This window comes from Centropristis striata, chromosome 21, assembly GCF_030273125.1.
Source record: "Centropristis striata isolate RG_2023a ecotype Rhode Island chromosome 21, C.striata_1.0, whole genome shotgun sequence".
Lineage (NCBI taxonomy): Eukaryota > Metazoa > Chordata > Actinopteri > Perciformes > Serranidae > Centropristis > Centropristis striata.
The window spans coordinates 25226018-25243340 of record NC_081537.1 but is presented as its reverse complement, the minus strand read 5'-3'; the positions used below and the strand labels follow the sequence as shown (position 1 = coordinate 25243340).

Here is a 17323-nt window from a genome sequence, read left to right as displayed (position 1 = left end):
AGTCATGATTATATCAAATTAAAGTTGTTCAGCCATGTTTTTGTGTTTTTTTTAACAAACCTTGTGTGTTGTTTCCAGACGGTGGCGCCGTGGGAGCGCCGTGGCTTCCCGCTGCCGGAGGACCCGGCCCCGGAGCCCGAGCCAGAGAGCGACCACATCCGGCCCCGCATGCGCAGCATCTCGGGCTGCCGAGCGGCGGCCTACGGGCGGCTGGACTCGGACGACACGGAGCCGCCGAGCGACGAACACAAGGCCTCGTCCGCCCACCGATGAATGACTGACAGGCCCAGGCCCCGCCCCCCTCAGCTCCTCTCTGGCATTAACAAGCAGAACCTCAACGCAGAATACGATATTAAATGGGTTCCTGTTGTTTGATATTCAAACATCAGTCTAATACTTTCACAGTTTTTAGTGAACATTATGGAGATAGAAGCCTTTCCCTACACTTGTTTTTGTCACAGGAAAAAAAAGGATAAATGTAAAAAAAAAAAAAAGTATAAAACAACACGTTACAAAAAATGTTTTCTGTAGTAGGCTAAACAATGTACATGGGGGCTTAGTGGTGTTTATACGTGGCTGTCACTCGTAGCGCACTATGTAGCGACTCCTCAACTGGCCAAAGGGTGTTTTCTATTGCTAGTTTGCTTGTGATTCCCATGTACATTTTTAGTGGAGTGACAAATAACAAAACAAGAAAAAATCCCTCCTCCTCCTCTTCCACTTCTTCCTCCTCTTCCTCAGTCTCCTCCTTCTGCTCTTCCTCCTCCCCATCACCGTCCTCCCTGTCCTGCTCCTCATCCTCCTGGTCCTCCTCTTCCATTTCCTCCTCTCCCTCCTCTCCTTCTTCTCCTGCTGCTCCTCCTCCTCTTCCTCTCTCTCCTCCCTTTCCTCCTCCCCTTTTCCTCCTCCTCCTCTTGCTCCTTCGTCTCTCCTCCTCCTGCTCTTCCTCCATTTCTTCCTCCTTCCTCCTCCTGCTCCTCCTACTCCCCTTTCTCCTCCTCCACTTCCTCCCTGCTCCTCCTCTCGCCCCCCCCACCTCATCCTCCTCTTCGTCCTCCCCCTTCTCTTCCTCCTCTCCCTCCTTCTCCCCCTCTTCCCTCCCCCTCTTCCTCCTCTCTCCTCCCCCTCCACTTCCACTTCCTCCTCCTGCTCCTCTCTCTTCCCCCTCCACTTCCTCCTCCTCCTCTCTCCTCCCCCTCCACTTCCTCCTCTCTCCTCCTCTCCTCCCTCTCCACTTCCTCCTCCTGCTCCTCCCCTCCTCCTGCTCCTCCTCCTCCAGATAAACAGGTACATTTGAGATGTGGTCTCCTGAACTCAGAGCACTTCTTCTTCTCCAGCTGCCAAGTTAGTTTTGTTGGTTTGCTTTTGTTTGTTTTTTTTTTTTTTCATTCCTGACATGTTGTTTTTTTTCTTTGTGTTTCTGTTCCTGCGTCACACATTTCTCTGTGTTGTTTTTTTCTTTTTAAATAGTGAATCATTCCTTGTGGAGAGTGTCCGGCTCCTCCTCCTCCTCGCCCCGCTGTCTCTGCTCTCTGTTCTGTTTAGAGGTCGGTGGGCTGGGCGAACCTTGTTTTTTTTTTTTTTTTTTTTGAGCACTTGCCCGACAGAAAGCGCTGCTGCATGCTGAACAACATGCTGATGTTTTAGTCTTATCACCACAGTAAGATTGGTTTCTTTACAGGCGTCGCTGAGATGAAACCATGGCAACACAGAGACATAAAACAGTAAATCCTTCCCTCGTTCTTTCTGGTTCAGCTTGACTCAAAACATTTCAAATGTAGCAGCTCTCAGCTAGAAGCCACCCCGAGCTCAGGTTTTTCAATTAAGGGAATATTCTCTTGCTGTTTAATAGTTTCTCTGATCAGATTCTGTTTCAGGATGGATTTTGTTTTTTTGCCACCCCACCAAACGACCACGCCTCCTCCTCCTCCTCCTCCTCTCGCCCCCCTTCCTCCTCCTCCTCCTCTTCACCTCCTCACCCCTTAAGTAACTAATTGCTATGCAAAAAAAAAAAAACTATGGTTGTTTTTTTTCATTTTACACCTCCTTTTTATGCCACAGCCATTCAATCACTGTTTTTTCTTTTGTAGTTTAAGCAAGATGTCAATGTACCTGTTCGATTGTTGCAGCAGTTAACCTAATCAAAAAGCAGAATTGTTTTTTCTTTTTTGTAAATAGTACCATTAAAACATTTATGTTTAACTTGGAGGTATTGGTCTGGACTCGAGTTATTCATTGTGGAAACAGTCTGAAGTCATTTCCTCCATCACTCAGGCACTGTTGGACTTTATTTAGTCTAAAATGAGCAGAAAATTATCATAATTTTTTGATGCCATTTGTGTCAACACGTCTGTCGTATTAAAGTGTGTTCAGTCACTTTCATGGTAGATGATGAATTCAGTGCACTATGTGATCAATAAGGAGTGATTTCAGAGTATAATTGTGTTATTAGAGGTTTATTAATGAGATTCTCTCCTGCACTGTCAACACTTTGTTTCAGAGCTCATGTCAAACGTCAAATACTTCAGTTTGAAATTTTACAACTAAACTATGTTCCAGAGCTGAGGAGGTAAAAAAGAAACATTTTTACTTAATACCAAGTAAAACTAAGTTCTTCAATCAAATGCTTCATAATTAAACTATTTAGTTTAATTTTTAGAAGAGCAGTTGCATTAATTAGAATATTTTCACCTCTTTATCTTGCTGTCGGAGCTGTTTCTGACAGGGAACTGAAGCGGTTATTCTCTCTTCAAAGCCACCAGACTCCATTGACAAAAACAGTCATTTTACCCCACAGAAAGCAGAGGGAGCTGGTGTACTGCTGCCTCGAATAATTAGTTAATATGTTGACTTTTGTCAAAAATGGTCAAATTTTAAAATGCATAAAAATGACTTTATTATAGTCTGTTGATATATATTATTGCATAGTTTGCCCAAAACAAAATGTCATTCTTTAGTAAGACTTTTTTTACTTTGTCAAATTTTTGGACATCCCATAATATGGTGTTTTTCTGTCATTTCTGGACAAACTATACAACTAATTTGTGTCAACAAACTACAATAAAGTCATTTTAAGCATTTTCAAATTCTACCATTTTTGACAAAAAATCGACATGCTATATAGTATGACTTATTTTTTCTTAAATTTTTGGACATCCCATAATTGTTTTTTTTTTCTGACATTTCTGAACAGAGTATGCTATAACTGGTATCAGCTGACTGTAAAGAAGAATTTTAAAATTTGACATTTTTTGTAAAAGAAGTCATACTATAGCATGATGTTTTTTGTCAAATATTAAAATGCCTAAAAATGCTAAGATGGACCAATTATAGTCTATTGATACATATTAGAGCATAGTTTGTCCAAAAATAGTGAAAAGACACCAATCATGGGATGTCCAAAATTGAACAAAATAAAAAAGTCATACTAGAACATAATCTGGCCAGAAATGACAGAAAAACACCATATTATGGGATGTCAAAAATGACCCCCTCAAAAAAAAGTCATACTATATATCATGTCAATTTGTCAAAAATGCTCATATCCTAAAATGCACCACCACCAGTAAGTAGAAACTCCACGACAAACGGTGACTTCATAGCATTTATTTTCAAATACACATATACAGCAACAAGAATCATCATAAACCAGTTATTGATCAAATGCACAATAACGAGAACAATCACATTTCCACAACTGTACAGCGTCAGAAGTAACCAAAAAAAGTTTTGTTACTGCAGAAAAACCCTCTCGTGACATGAGAGGACCCACCAAAGCACATGACTGCACACTCTAACGTTCTCCTCTGCACCGCTGGAGCACCGCCCCGCCCTCACCCTGTCTGTCTGTCTGCCTGTCTGTCTGTCCTGCACTGAGACGAATGTGTCTATTTGAACAGAAAAAAGAATTTAGCATGCAGATAATGTTGCAAGCACAACCCTTCAGTCCTATCTGCTAAGTCAAAGTGCGATCATAGAGATAAAAGTCTTTAAATCTATGTTGGCAACATGTGAAGCACACACAGCTGTTCCTCTCTTTCAGTTTATAAAACAGGATATACAAAGAGACCACTTTGTGAAAGGGGGAGGCAACAAGCAGACTCTCTTACATGAGGTGCATGCAAGAAGTTCCTTAATATTAAAGTGAGTAATAGTGACGAATCACTGGGAGAACTGATCAACAGGACGCTGTTTGAGCACATTGATATAGTTTTAAGGGAACATTGTTTGTTACAAATTGAGGGAAAACAGCTGGTTGCATTCATTTCATTCAACCGAAACAAGATTCTTTACAGTAATAATCAGATTTCTCCCTCAGAGGCTTTTCTGACCTGAAGCCAAATCACACAAAGTGGACAAAAGTTTGTGGACAGCCCTGATTAATTACTGCACTTTGAGTCTTTTCCCCCTGAAATCAAGTTTGAACGAAACCAAAGTAAAAGAATTTGGTCAAAATAGAGAAGAGACGAGTCCAGATGTGCAGCAATAGCTTAAAGGGAGCAAAATGCTTGAATATTGAATAATAAATATATAGAATTTGAACACACCATCATAGTTTGATTAGTTTTAATGATAACACCTTTACAGGAGTAGCCCATAAAACATCCCTTATTGTGACGTTTGACTGTCCTGATGTACCAATTAGTGCTTGTTAGTGGCAATTAATTAATTTTTAAGGCTGCGGACACAATATTTACTGACTGAGGGCTGAGATCTTCCACTAGAGGTCACAAGATAATTTTAAAGTCATCGTGGGCTGAAAAACAGCAGAGTAGAGCAGAATAAAACATGCATTAATTTGCATACTTTCCTCTTATGCCTGTGAATTAGTGCATTATTTTACCACTTTAAACCTTTAGAAAGTATTCAGATAAAATACAGATAAACAAGGAGGGCTGTCACAGCAAAAAGGTTTAAAAACAAACAAACAAAGGCTGTAAAATCATCAGATTAGAGCACATTCCGTTTAAATAAGATGCTTAAAACCACATGTGTAATATTCAGGTGTCCACATACTTTTGGCCATGTTCTGCAGCTTTTTATTTTTATTATTTTTTAATCAGAAGATAAAAGCAACCAGCTGAGAGTGGCCATGTTCAGTCCTGTGTTCAGTGCTCAGTACAGAAACAGAGAACGGCCATGTTTGCAATATTTTTATTTGAATGCCGTTAAGTTCTCTTAAGATGACGAGATAATTAAATAATTATCACGAGAAAACTAAAGCTTGTTTCCTCTGATTACTTCTGATATTTATCAGAGATCAGGACATCCCGACAGTTTATTTAAGATGAAAATGTCAAATCAAGGAGTCCTCGTTAATCAATTAACAGTTCTGAATCAACAGAGATCCTGAACTTTATTTTTATTTTAATCTTGTGATCTTAAGAAAACAAGTCGTTCTCTCGTGATAAATTATCTTAATATCTGCATTTTTTTCCTCTCAAAATAAAGTAAATTGCTCTATTTGGAGCTTTATTTGCTGCAGACCTAATCTGCAGAACAATTATTTAACCAATTAATTTATTAGTTTTGTTTCATTTTCTGCGTTATTCCGTTAGTCGTTTTGTTAATAAATTGTCAGAAAAAAGTGAAAATTGCGCCATGCTATTCCCCAGACCTCAGGCTGACGCATTCAAATAGTATTTTATCCAAACAAAAGTGCAGAAATCTGAAGTTTTTCAGTTTATTTTCACTCACGACACATTTAAGAAGCAGAAAAAAGCAAAAGTTTGGATAGATAGTTGCCAATAAATTGATTAATCGTCTAATTGTTGCACACAAATAAATAATTAACTCATGAGCTTAAGATTAACGGCATTATAAATAATAATAATAATAATAATAATAATAATTGCGAGCACGGTGGTTCTGGCCTCAGGTGTAAATGATTAAACTGCACTTTGCAGTTTTTTTTCTTCCCTCATCTCTTCTTGGCCCGATCAACCTTCATCCATCATCATCATCATCATCCATCCGTCTGTTCATCCATTCATCTGCTCCTTTAATATTCATTCTGGCTGAGTACATTTTAATAACACTACGTTATTTAAAGTGAGACTATGTAACGTCAGCTGCTCTACAGTAGCTTAGCATGTAGCATTATTTCTTTATTTTAGAGTTACGTAGTCTCTCTTTAACAGAACTTTCCGTTAACTGATGACGTTTATTCTACCTACCTGTTTAATGTGCATACAGCAGATTAATGTCTTAATAATTTGGCCGTGATAAAAGGTTAAATTTTATCCTCCATCAAGCTTTTTTTTTTTTAGCGTTTTTATACAACAGAGCAGCAGTAACAAAAAGTAAAATAACACTGACAGTAGCAGGCACGATACAAATGTTTCTTCATATCAAATACATGTCATATATCCACAGATACGATTATAAAACTGTGCCCAACACAAACCAAAGTTTCTACTCTAGCCGTTCGTCTTTTTTTTATGGTTTTCTTTCTCTTTTTTTTTTGTTTTACTTACAGGTACATCTAAAAAAATTGAATGTTGTGAAAAAGTTCAATTTTTTTTGTCAATTATTTCAGAAAGTGAAACTAATTTATTAAACAGATTCATTACACACAGAGTGTATAATTGGTGTTTTTCTGTCATTTATGGACAAACTATACAACTAATATAAATCAACAGACTATAATAAAGTCATTTTTAGCATTTTTCGGCATTTTAAACCATTTTTGACAAAAAACGACATGAATAGTATGACTTTTTTGTTTTTGTCCAATTTTTGGACATCCCATAATTGGTGTTTTTCTGTCATTTATGGGCAAACTATGCTCTAATATGTATCAACACACTTAAATTTTGACCATTTTTGACTTTTTTTGATTATGTCTTAGCCAGAATCATCAAAATTACAAGAAAAACAGGCTTGAAATATTTTACTCTATGGCTAATGAATCTATATAATGTATGAGTTTCACTTTCTGGAATGACTGACAAAAAATATTGAACTTTTTCACGATATTCTAATGTTTTGAGACGTACCTGGACTCACCCCTCGGCGTGTCGGGACTACACGAAGCAAAAGACAGCACTGAGGTCTGAAAGCTTTTCTTCTTTCTGCCTTTGACGAGAAAAAATCTGCTACTTTTCTTTTTGAAGGTTTTTTTTCCCTCTCGCTCCCTCACTCACCTGAACCCTGTTCCCTCTGCTGCAGCAGGACCCAGGCCTCGCGCCGGGTTTTACCTAAAGAAATACCACCGGAGGGACACGGACAACAGAACGTTTCTAAAGAGGGTTTACAGTCAATGTGACGGGAAACCGAGCGCTAATGTGAGTGGACGGCCTCAGATTCACAGGGAGAAGTTTGCTCTGCTTAAAGGGAGACTTACAAAAGGTAGAAACAGAGAGAATTAAATACACGTCGGCCTACGGGTTAATCTTTTTCTTTCTCAGTTTCAAAGGTTAGTGAGGATAAACAGTGATGGAGCTAAAAAAGTCCTGTGAACGTAACGAGGAAGGCATCACAACTCCTCTAAACGTGGTCGTGTGGTTGAGGTGGAGGAGAAGGAGGAGGAAGAGGAGGAGGAGGAGGAAGTGCATTCACAAGCCTTGTTTGGCCAGCGAGGCGGACACCTGGTCGGCCAGCGTGGAGAGCTGCGGAGAGTCGGCCATGTTGATGCTGCCGGAGGAGGAGACGGTGCTGAGCTGGTGGGGGGAATCCTCCAGAGACACGATCTCAGCGCCGTGGTCCGTACGAGCCTTGGCCGACTCACGGAAACTCAGCTTGTGGCTCTCAATCTGCAGGAGGAGAGAGGAGGAGGTTAGAAGAGGTCAGGAGGAGGTGAAATGGAGTCAGGAGGAGTCAGGGGGAGTCAGGAGGAGAGAGGAGGAGGTTAGAAGAGGTCAGGAGGAGGTGAAATGGAGTCAGGAGGAGTCAGGGGGAGTCAGGAGGAGAACAGGAGGAGAGAGGAGGAGGTTAGAAGAGGTCAGGAGGAGGTGGAATTGAGTCAGGAGGAGTCAAGGGGAGTCAGGAGGAGAACAGGGGGAGAGAGGAGGAGGTTAGAAGAGGTCAGGAGGAGGTGAAATGGAGTCAGGAGGAGTCAGGAGGAGGTTAGAAGAGGTCAGGAGGAGGTGACAGGGAGTCAAAAGGAGACAGGAGGAGAACAGGAGGAGACAGCAGAGACTGTTAGCTCCCTCTGGTGGGAACAGTTAAAACACTTCATGGAACCACAACTATCTCTTGTATTTATACAATATGAGGATTTTCGACACACTAAACCAGGGATGGGCAACTTAAATGCTGCAGGGGGCCACAATTTTTCATCAACACTACCACAGGGCCACATAAAGGACCGTGCACTTAACCAGATATGATGAAACTGCAATTTTAAATATGTTTACAGTGCAGTAACTTAACATATTTCATGCTCAAATGCATGTAGAACAGTATAAATAGGAATACAAAAGGTATAAAAAAAATAACCACTTACTGTGATTTATTTTCTTTTTTTTAGTGCAAGAACAGCAGTCCAACATTAATTGCAAGAAGTAATTTTGTGCATTTTTACACAGCACTTTTAAGATTTCATGCTCAAATGCATGTAGTTGTACTGAGGGCCACTTCAAGTGAGGGTGCGGGCCGTATGCGGCCCCCGGGCCTCCAGTTGCCCATCCCTGCACTATACTATGGCTTTTTTGTGCTTTTTTTGGACTAAAATATGGTGTTTTTTTTATTTTTTATTTTAGACATAGGCTACTAACCAGGCCGCCATTGTAAATAAGAATTTGTTCTTAATGTCCTGCCTGGTTAAATAAAGGTGAATGAATGAAAAAAAAAAAAAACATTGCCATGATAAACCAAGCTGCACTTTAATGTATATATCACATAATTTTGTCTTGTTTCATTGTTATTGTTTGTATGACTATTTTCTCCTGACGACCTGTTTCTGTCATCAAACATTTAACTGTTCTGTTGATCCTGTGAAGATAAAACGATTTGAACTCAAACTACAACTCGAATCTTCTTTGTGTGGAAAACATCTCTGACATTTTTATAGGATACTATACTATGATGTTTTTTGATGAAATTTTGACCATTGAATATTGTACGACTGTTTGTTTTTTTGTCCAAATTTTGAACATCCAATAATAGGTTTTTTTTTTGTCATTTCTGGACAAACCATACAACTAATATGTATCAACAGACTATAATAAAGTATTTTTAGGCATTTTAAATTTTGACCATTTTTGACAAAAATCTACATGCTATAGTATGACTTTTATTTTCGGCCAGTTTTTGGATATCCCATAATTGGTGTTTTTCTGTCATTTATGGACAAACTATACAACTGATATGTATCAACAAGCTATAATAAAAGTAATTTTGAGCATTTTAAGGCATTTTAAAATTGGACCATTTTTGACAAAAAACGACATGCTATAGTATGACTTTTTGTTTTTTGGGCCAATATTTGGACATCCCATAATAGGTGTTTTTCTGTCATTTACGGACAAACTATGCTCTAATATGTAAGAACAGACTATAATAAATTCATTTTTAGCATTTTTAGGCATTTTAAAGTTTGATCAATTTTGACAAAAAAACAACATACTATAGTATGACTTTTTTGTTGTTGTCCAATTTTTGCGACATCCCATAATATGGTCATTTATGGACAAACTATGCTCTAATATGTATTAACAGACTATAATAAAGTCATTTTTAGGCATTTTAAATTTTAACCATTTTTGACAAAAACTGACATACTATAGTATCGCTTTTTTATTTTTGGCCATCCCATAATTTGTGTTTTCCTGTCATTCATTGACAACCTATACAACTAATATGTATCAACAGACTATGATAAAGTAATTTCAGCCTTTTCAAAATTTGACAATTTTTGACAAAAATCGACATACATATGACCTTTTTCAATGCAATTTTGATGAAATTTTGACGACATTCTATACTCTTATATTATGAAATGTTGACGATTTATTCAATAAACACACTATGTTACTTTACAATGTTTTTACGATATGGTATATAATGATGTTTCTTCACATAAATAAATTATTACAACCTGGTGTGAACAGTATATTTGTCCATTCATAGTAGGAGACACATACATGTCTGTTAGACTGCACATTCAGCCCCTTGATGTCTCTTAAAGTTACAAGAACAAAGTAAAAAGAAACAAAAACAACATTTGTGTTGTTCTTTGAAGGAGCACACCAGACAACACACAGCTGGTGAGTACTTACAGGAGTCCTCAATCTTTATGAGGGGGTTCGTCAGGATGGGTGTGATGGGTGCTGAAGGGACAGTCTGAGGTGACTGAGGGGGGGTGACAGCGGGGGAGGGGATGGAGGGGCTGTCTGAGGTGCTGCCCTCTGCTTCCTTCCCCTTCTCCCTCTACAGAGGAGCCCCAGCACAGGGAATGACAAGGCATGCAACAAAAATACACGTGATGGCATCAACAGAAATCAAAACGCAACATGACCAAATGAAAAGGAAACAGAAGATAATGACAACAAATCAATAACTTATGACAAAATCAGCTGGATGAAGAAGAAAGAAGCTTGAACAAAAGAGGGAGAAAATAAACTATGAAAGACGGATGACTGGAGGTGAAGTTTTAGCGTTAAAATTGTTTTAATTTGGTTATAATTTGATTTTTATTGTGAAACTATGAGAACATTGAGGTTTTTTTCATGACATTTTGACAGAATACTATACTATGACTTTTATTTTGAAAATTTGATGACGTACTATACTATGACTTTTATTTTGAAAATTTGATGACATACTATACTATGACTTTTATTTTGAAAATTTGATGACATACTATACAATGACTTTTATTTTGAAAATTTGATGACATATTATACTATGACTTTTATTTTGAAAATTTGATGACATACTATACTATGACTTTTATTTTGAAAATTTGATGACATACTATACTATGACGTTTACTGTGGAATTTTGATAAAATACTATACTATGATGTTTTTTTATGAAATTTTGAACATTTTTCAATTAATAAATGATAAATGGTGTAATTTTGGTGAATTTGACTTTTAAATAAAATATGTATTTGAAACATGTCAGTTCAGGGTTCATAGGATTAAACAGATATAGTTTACACATTTTATAGTTATTTACTATATTTATTGTTTCCTTTATGCACCATTGGCACTAAACCTGAATATGATTCCATCTTGCTTTATATAATATTGATAATATTACAAAATATAAAAAAAATAGATATTCTCCAACTATATTAACACTAGACATTTAGTCATGAAACAGACCCTATATTAAATCATAATACTTTGTTTATTATGATAAACAATCTATTTTTCACAGAAGAATATTAAGTGCAAACTAAGAGGATAGATTTGAAAACAAAAAAACAGCCTCCACCAGGAGTCCTTAAAGGCAACATGCAGTGCAAAAAAACCATCTGTTGCTGCTTGTAAAGTTTATTTGCTCTGAATTTTCTTATCTCAACTGTATTTTTACAACTGGAACCATTAGAATATACTATATTTTTGATGAAATCATTGAAATATTTGAGTTGTTTACCCACTAAGAAATCCAAACAGTTGGTTAATTAGACAAACACCTCTAAAGGATCTGCTACTTGTGTTGCGTTCAGGTACCGTCCGCAGGTCTTCATCATTAATTAAAACTGTTTTTTCTAAAGGAAATGAATAAGCAAACTCTCCAGATGTGCAGATAAAAAGCTGAGATGAGCTGAGGTGGCAGGACGTGATGGCATGAAGAAGAAGAACAACGACACACTCATAATTAAGACTAAATCGAGCGTTTTTAACAAGGAGTTTGGTTGTTTTTACCTTTCTCTGTCCTCCTCCGGGAACGTGGCCGATGTTGTCCAGAGAGCCAATCTTAGACTGGACTCTGAACTCCAGCTTCTCGTGTTTTATCTCAATATTTCCTCCACCTCATAAAAAAACACAATGTACAGCAGCATACGTAAAATGCATTTGATGTATTTACATTTTTTTAAAATACGGATATAAGACAGATCACATAAAAACAATCAAGAGTTGCATAAAAAGCAAGAGATCAAGGGTAAAAGACACCCTTAGATCCTCTACTCGAGTAAAAATACAAATATAAACAATGTAAAAAAAAATATGGACAAAGACAGACCTGGTTTGTGACGAATGTTGTCTTTTGATCCACATTTCGACTGAACGTTGGTCAGATCGATCTTTTTGTGCACAATCTGAACCTGTGAAGGCGACAAAACAGAGAGCAGCAACAGTTTTTTAATATTTAAAGAAACAAATGTCTCTCTGAACTCTTTGTTCACATGCAGCTACAGAAGGAACTGAAGCTACAAACTGTTCTGTTAGTCTTCTACAACTGTAACAGGAAGGAAACACACATCAGTAACACACATCAGTAACACACATCAGTAAACACACGGATCATATACATGAAGACAAACTGGATTAGATATTAAAGGGACAGTCTGGATATTTTAAGTGAGGTTGTATGAGGTATTTTCTCTCAGTCAGTGTATTTTCTACAGTATACATACTATACTATGACTTTTATTTTGAAAAATTGACAATATACTCAACTGACTTTTATTTAGAAATTTTGACAACATACTATACTATGACGTTTATTTTGAAATTTTGATGACAGTATATTATGACGTTTTTTTTACAAAATTTTGATGACATACTATACTATGACTTTTATTGTGAAACTTTGACAACAAACTATACTATGACGTTTATATTGATTTTTTTATGTAATACTCTACTATGACTTTTATTTTTCAAATTCTGACGATATTCTATCTTATGACATTTTTTCATGAAATTTGAAAGACATACTATACTATGACCTTTATTTTGAAATTTTGTGGTTCGACCAACATCTACTGCAGATTAAACACGGACAATAGAAAAGTACCTTAAACAACCACACTTAAAAATATCCAAACTACCCCTTTAAAGTGTTGGAGTGCAATCCGTGAGCATTATTTCTAGTTTCTTGTTAAAAACGTTAAGTATTAAGGCAAATCGATCATATTCTGCATTCTTTAACATGCACTGCTCATGTTGATCGGAGATGAAAAGCCATATTTGTGGGCCGTGCGTCACAAAGGCTCATCTCTCCTGTCATGGCTGATTGTCTCGTAGCACAAAGCTCTCAGTCTGTGAGCTGAGGTCATCCCAGCGCTCGTCTCAACGGGCGCAGAGGGACAGAGACTCTTTGTTTCTGCAGAGACTCCTTCTCCTCTGGGACACAATCAGATCGCTTCACTGTGAGCCAATTAACAGCTCTCTTTATAGATTTCTCTCTGATAAAATATCCACATCCTAAGTCAAGACAACAACAACACACAGGATTCATGCATGTTTGTGTCCGGGGTCAGTCTGGGAGGTAAAACTTTCTGATCACAGTCAAACCGACAAGCACAGATTCAACAGAGTTATCAGCTTACAGAGGAACATGAGCATTACATAACTCTGTCCGCTGAGACACAGAGGCACTGAGAGCACCAGACCAGCAGAAACACTCAGTTTATATTAACTTGTTAAATCTAAGAGTCAGTACGGACGAATATTAGACCGCTGGGGAGTTAAATACGTCTGTGGCAGAGCAGGAGGAAGTCAAAATACTGGTACAACACTGTGAAATGTCAACACTGTCAAAATAAAAGTATTAAAAGGAGAAAAATGTCCCCTAATTTTTTAATTGTACATTTATGCAAATGAATAATGTGATTTTATATATTAACTGCTGATTATTCTTTTTTAAATTGTATTTAATACTTTACTATAGTTCTATTCGATTTTTAACTTATACTACAAGTAAAAGTACAATCAGGAAAACTAAAACTAAAAGCATTAAAAGTAGAATAATGTCCCCTAAACATACTATAATATCTGATATCTTTAGATTATTTTTACTCGTGCATTTATGGAAAAGAAGAACGTGATTTTTTTTATATTAAATGATGATTTCTTTTTCTGATGTATCTGAAATTTGTCGAGCAGATTTTTTTTAAGTAAATGCATTACCCTTCTGTATCAACCAATTACTGAATCTATAATAAAGCTTAATCTATAGAACTAGAAGGGATATTGCATCTTAAATCTATGACTTTCATTTTGAAAATTTGACGACATACTATACTGACTTTTATTTTGAAATTTTGATATCATACTTTACTATACTATGACTTTTATTTTTATTTTGACAACATATTGTACTATTACTTTTGTTTTTATTTTTTTTACAACATACTATACACTGACTTATTTTGAAAGTTTGACAACATACTATACTATGACTTTTATTTTGAAATTTTGACGACATTATATACTATGGAGTGTTTTATGAAATGTTGACGACATACTACACTATGACTTTTATTTAGAAATTTTGACAATATTATATTATTATGACTTTTGTTTTGAAAATTAAAAAATATATATTTTTTTTATATCTGCAAAAAACTTTAGATTGTTGTTGTATAGTTCCAAGGAAATTAAAAGTAATCCTTCTTGGGAAAATATTAAGTCAAACTATGTTTTTCAGCTCTAAAAGTTATATTATATGATATTTAAGTAACATTTTTCAATAACAGTTTTTAGATTAAAAAAAATTGTAAATGAACTAAATCTCTCACATAAATGTAGTGACGTAGACAGTTAAATTTTTCCCTCTGAGATGAAGTTTAGCTTGTGAATAAATGGTATAAATGCTCATGTCTGTATTAATGATAAAACTGTTAATAGGACGAGTTAACAGTGTTGGAGTGTCGAGGTCACGAGGAGACACAGGAGGAGGCGTGCACGCTCACATCCTGCTCCTCTGGGGAGGTGCATTCAGCAGGAGCAACAGAAGTAGTGGGGGAAGAAGGAGAGAGGAGGAGGAGCAGCAGGAGGAAGATGAGGAGGAGGAGAAGAAGGAGGAGGAGGAGGAGAAAAAGAAGAAATAGAAGCAGAAGAGGAGGAGGAGAAGGAGAGAGGAGGAGAAGGAGAAGGAGAAGGGGAGAGGAGGAGGAGGAGAGAAGAGTAAGAGAGAGGAGGAGAAAAAGAAGAAATAGGAGCAGAAAGGAGAGGAGAGGAGGTGGAGAGAGGAGAAGAGGAGAAGACAGAGAAGACAAAGCAGAAGAAGGAGAATGAGGAGAAGGAGAAGCAGAAGAAGAAGAGGAGGAGAGATAGAGGAGGAGAGGAGAGAGGAGGAGGGGAAGAAGAAGGAGAAGGAGAATGAGGAGGAGAAGGAGAAGCAGAAGAAGAAAAGGAGGAGGAGGGAGGAGAAGAAGTTGTTCCCCGGCTGCAGCCCTGCAGCTCAGATCTACTCACGTTGCCCTCCTCCTGGTACATGTTTTATATTATCTTTGGAGCCGCATCGGGGACTGCACAGAGCTTAAGTCCAGCTTCTTATCAAGAATTTGAACCTGGAAAGTTGATATGAAAGACGGTTATCCTGCAGGGCGAGAGAGGCTCAGGGACAGAGAGAGAGAGAGAGAGAGAGAGAGAGACAGAGAGAGAGAGAGACAGAGATAGAGAGAGAGAGAGAGAGAGAAGAGGAGAGAGAGAGAGAGAGAGAGAGACAGACAGAGAGAGCGAGAGAGAGAGACAGAGAGAGACAGAGAGAGTGAGAGAGTGAGAGAGTGAGAGAGTGAGAGAGAGAGAGAGAGAGAGAGAGAGCTGACCAGCTGGTTTATTCTAACAGGGTTTATTCCTGCAGAGACTCTGCTCCCTCACATCACCTTCATGTTTCATATTTTACACCTTCAGGTCAAATACTTCACAGGTTTTCAAACAGACCGTGGTTTTTAAATACTTTGAAATACTTTAAACCCATTCATGCAAAAGAAGAACGTGATTTTATATATTGACAACATACTATACTGACTAAAAAAAAAAAAAATTACGATTATATACTATACTTTGATTTTTGATATATTTTGAATTTTCAGGTTTTGAAAGCCTCTGAAGTATTTTGACCTGGAGATGTTAAAAAAAAAAGATTTTATCGTCACCAAGAGAGTTGATTTTGTTTCTTATGTTTCAAACATCACTATAATCCACCTCCTGATTGAGGACTTTCACCTGTAAAACATCCTCAACTGGTGACAGAGGGATCCTCTCTGTGAGCTCAGAGAGAAATAAAATAAAGTGAATTATTCAAAGAGAGAAAGTGAAACCAGGACGTGCTCACCCTGCCTCCTCCGGGCGTGTGCTTCAGGTTGTCTTTAGATCCACAGCGAGCCTGGACGTTAGACAAGTCCAGCTTCCTTATCCAGGATCTGGACCTGCAGACGTGCAACGAGAAGAAATAATATATCAGTTAAAACGTGAATAATACTTTATTAAAATGAGAATATCTTCAGCAGGAGTGGATCAGCCCAAAGATGATGACAGGATGAAGAATTTAACATTATTTTTGACTCATTTCATTAAAGCTTCCATCCATAACTTTGTATAAAAATATAAATATTGTGTTTTATGCACCTCACCACACACAGACGACCATATTTATCTTATTATATGGATGCCAATGATGTTTATTAATGAGATACAGTAGTGGTTTTTGGTTAAATGCAACTTTTAGTGGAATAAAATAAAATGAAAATTTCAGTCTTATTGAGCAGATTGTGACGGATTCCATTCAGAAGTCCATCCACTTTTTTATGCATTTTAAAGAAAAAGAGGAGGAGAAGGAGGAGGAGGAGAGAAAGAGGAGGAGGAAGAGGAGGAGAGGGGAGGAGAAGGAGGAGGAGGACAGGAGAGGAGGAGGAGGAGGAGGGGGAGGAGGAGGAGCAGGACAGGAGAGGAGATGGAGGAGAGAGAGAGAGAGAGAGGAGGAGGGTGATGAGAGGAAGAGGAGCAGGAGGAGGAGGGTGATGGAGAGGAGGGGGGAGAGAGAGAGGAGGAGGGTGATGAGAGGAAGAGGAGGAGGAGGAGGAGAAGGAGCAGGAGCAGGAGGAGGGTGATGGAGAGGAGAAGGGGGGGAAGATGAGGGGAGGAGGAGCAGGAGGAGGAGGAAGGAGGAGGAGGAGGAGAAGGGAGGAGGAGGGTGATGAGATGAAGAGGAGGAGGAAGAGGAGAGGAGGAGAGGAGGAGGAGAGAGAGAGGAGGAGGAGGAGAGTGATGAGAGGAAGAGGAGCTGGAGCAGGAGGGTGATGGAGAGGAGAAGGGGGGGAGATGAGGGGAGGAGGAGTAGGAAGAAGAAGGAGGAAGAAGAGGAGGAGGAGAAGGGAAAAGGGAGGAGGAGGAGGAGGAAAAGGAGAGGAGAGGAGAGGAGAGGAGAGGAGAGGAGAGGAGAGGAGAGAAGGAGGAGGAGGAGGAGGTGAGATTCC

At 38.1% G+C, this 17323-nt stretch overlaps 2 protein-coding genes across 2 annotated transcripts in view; one reads left to right on the top strand and one right to left on the bottom strand.

Annotated features, from left to right (window-relative positions):
- kansl1a (KAT8 regulatory NSL complex subunit 1a) overlaps window positions 1-848 on the top strand; it is a 41582-nt gene extending 40734 nt beyond the window's left edge. Inside the window, exon 15 of the mRNA XM_059324470.1 lies at window positions 79-848. Within this exon, the coding sequence (XP_059180453.1) occupies window positions 79-273 (195 nt within the window). The 3' untranslated portion in view covers window positions 274-848. The remainder of the gene's footprint in view (window positions 1-78) is intronic.
- Window positions 849-3590: 2742 nt separating this feature from the next.
- mapta (microtubule-associated protein tau a) overlaps window positions 3591-17323 on the bottom strand; it is a 30350-nt gene continuing 16617 nt past the window's right edge. Inside the window, 5 exon segments of the mRNA XM_059324274.1 lie at window positions 3591-7754; window positions 11820-11926; window positions 12139-12220; window positions 16183-16257; window positions 16259-16276. Coding sequence (XP_059180257.1) covers window positions 7557-7754; window positions 11820-11926; window positions 12139-12220; window positions 16183-16257; window positions 16259-16276 — 480 coding nt within the window. The 3' untranslated portion in view covers window positions 3591-7556.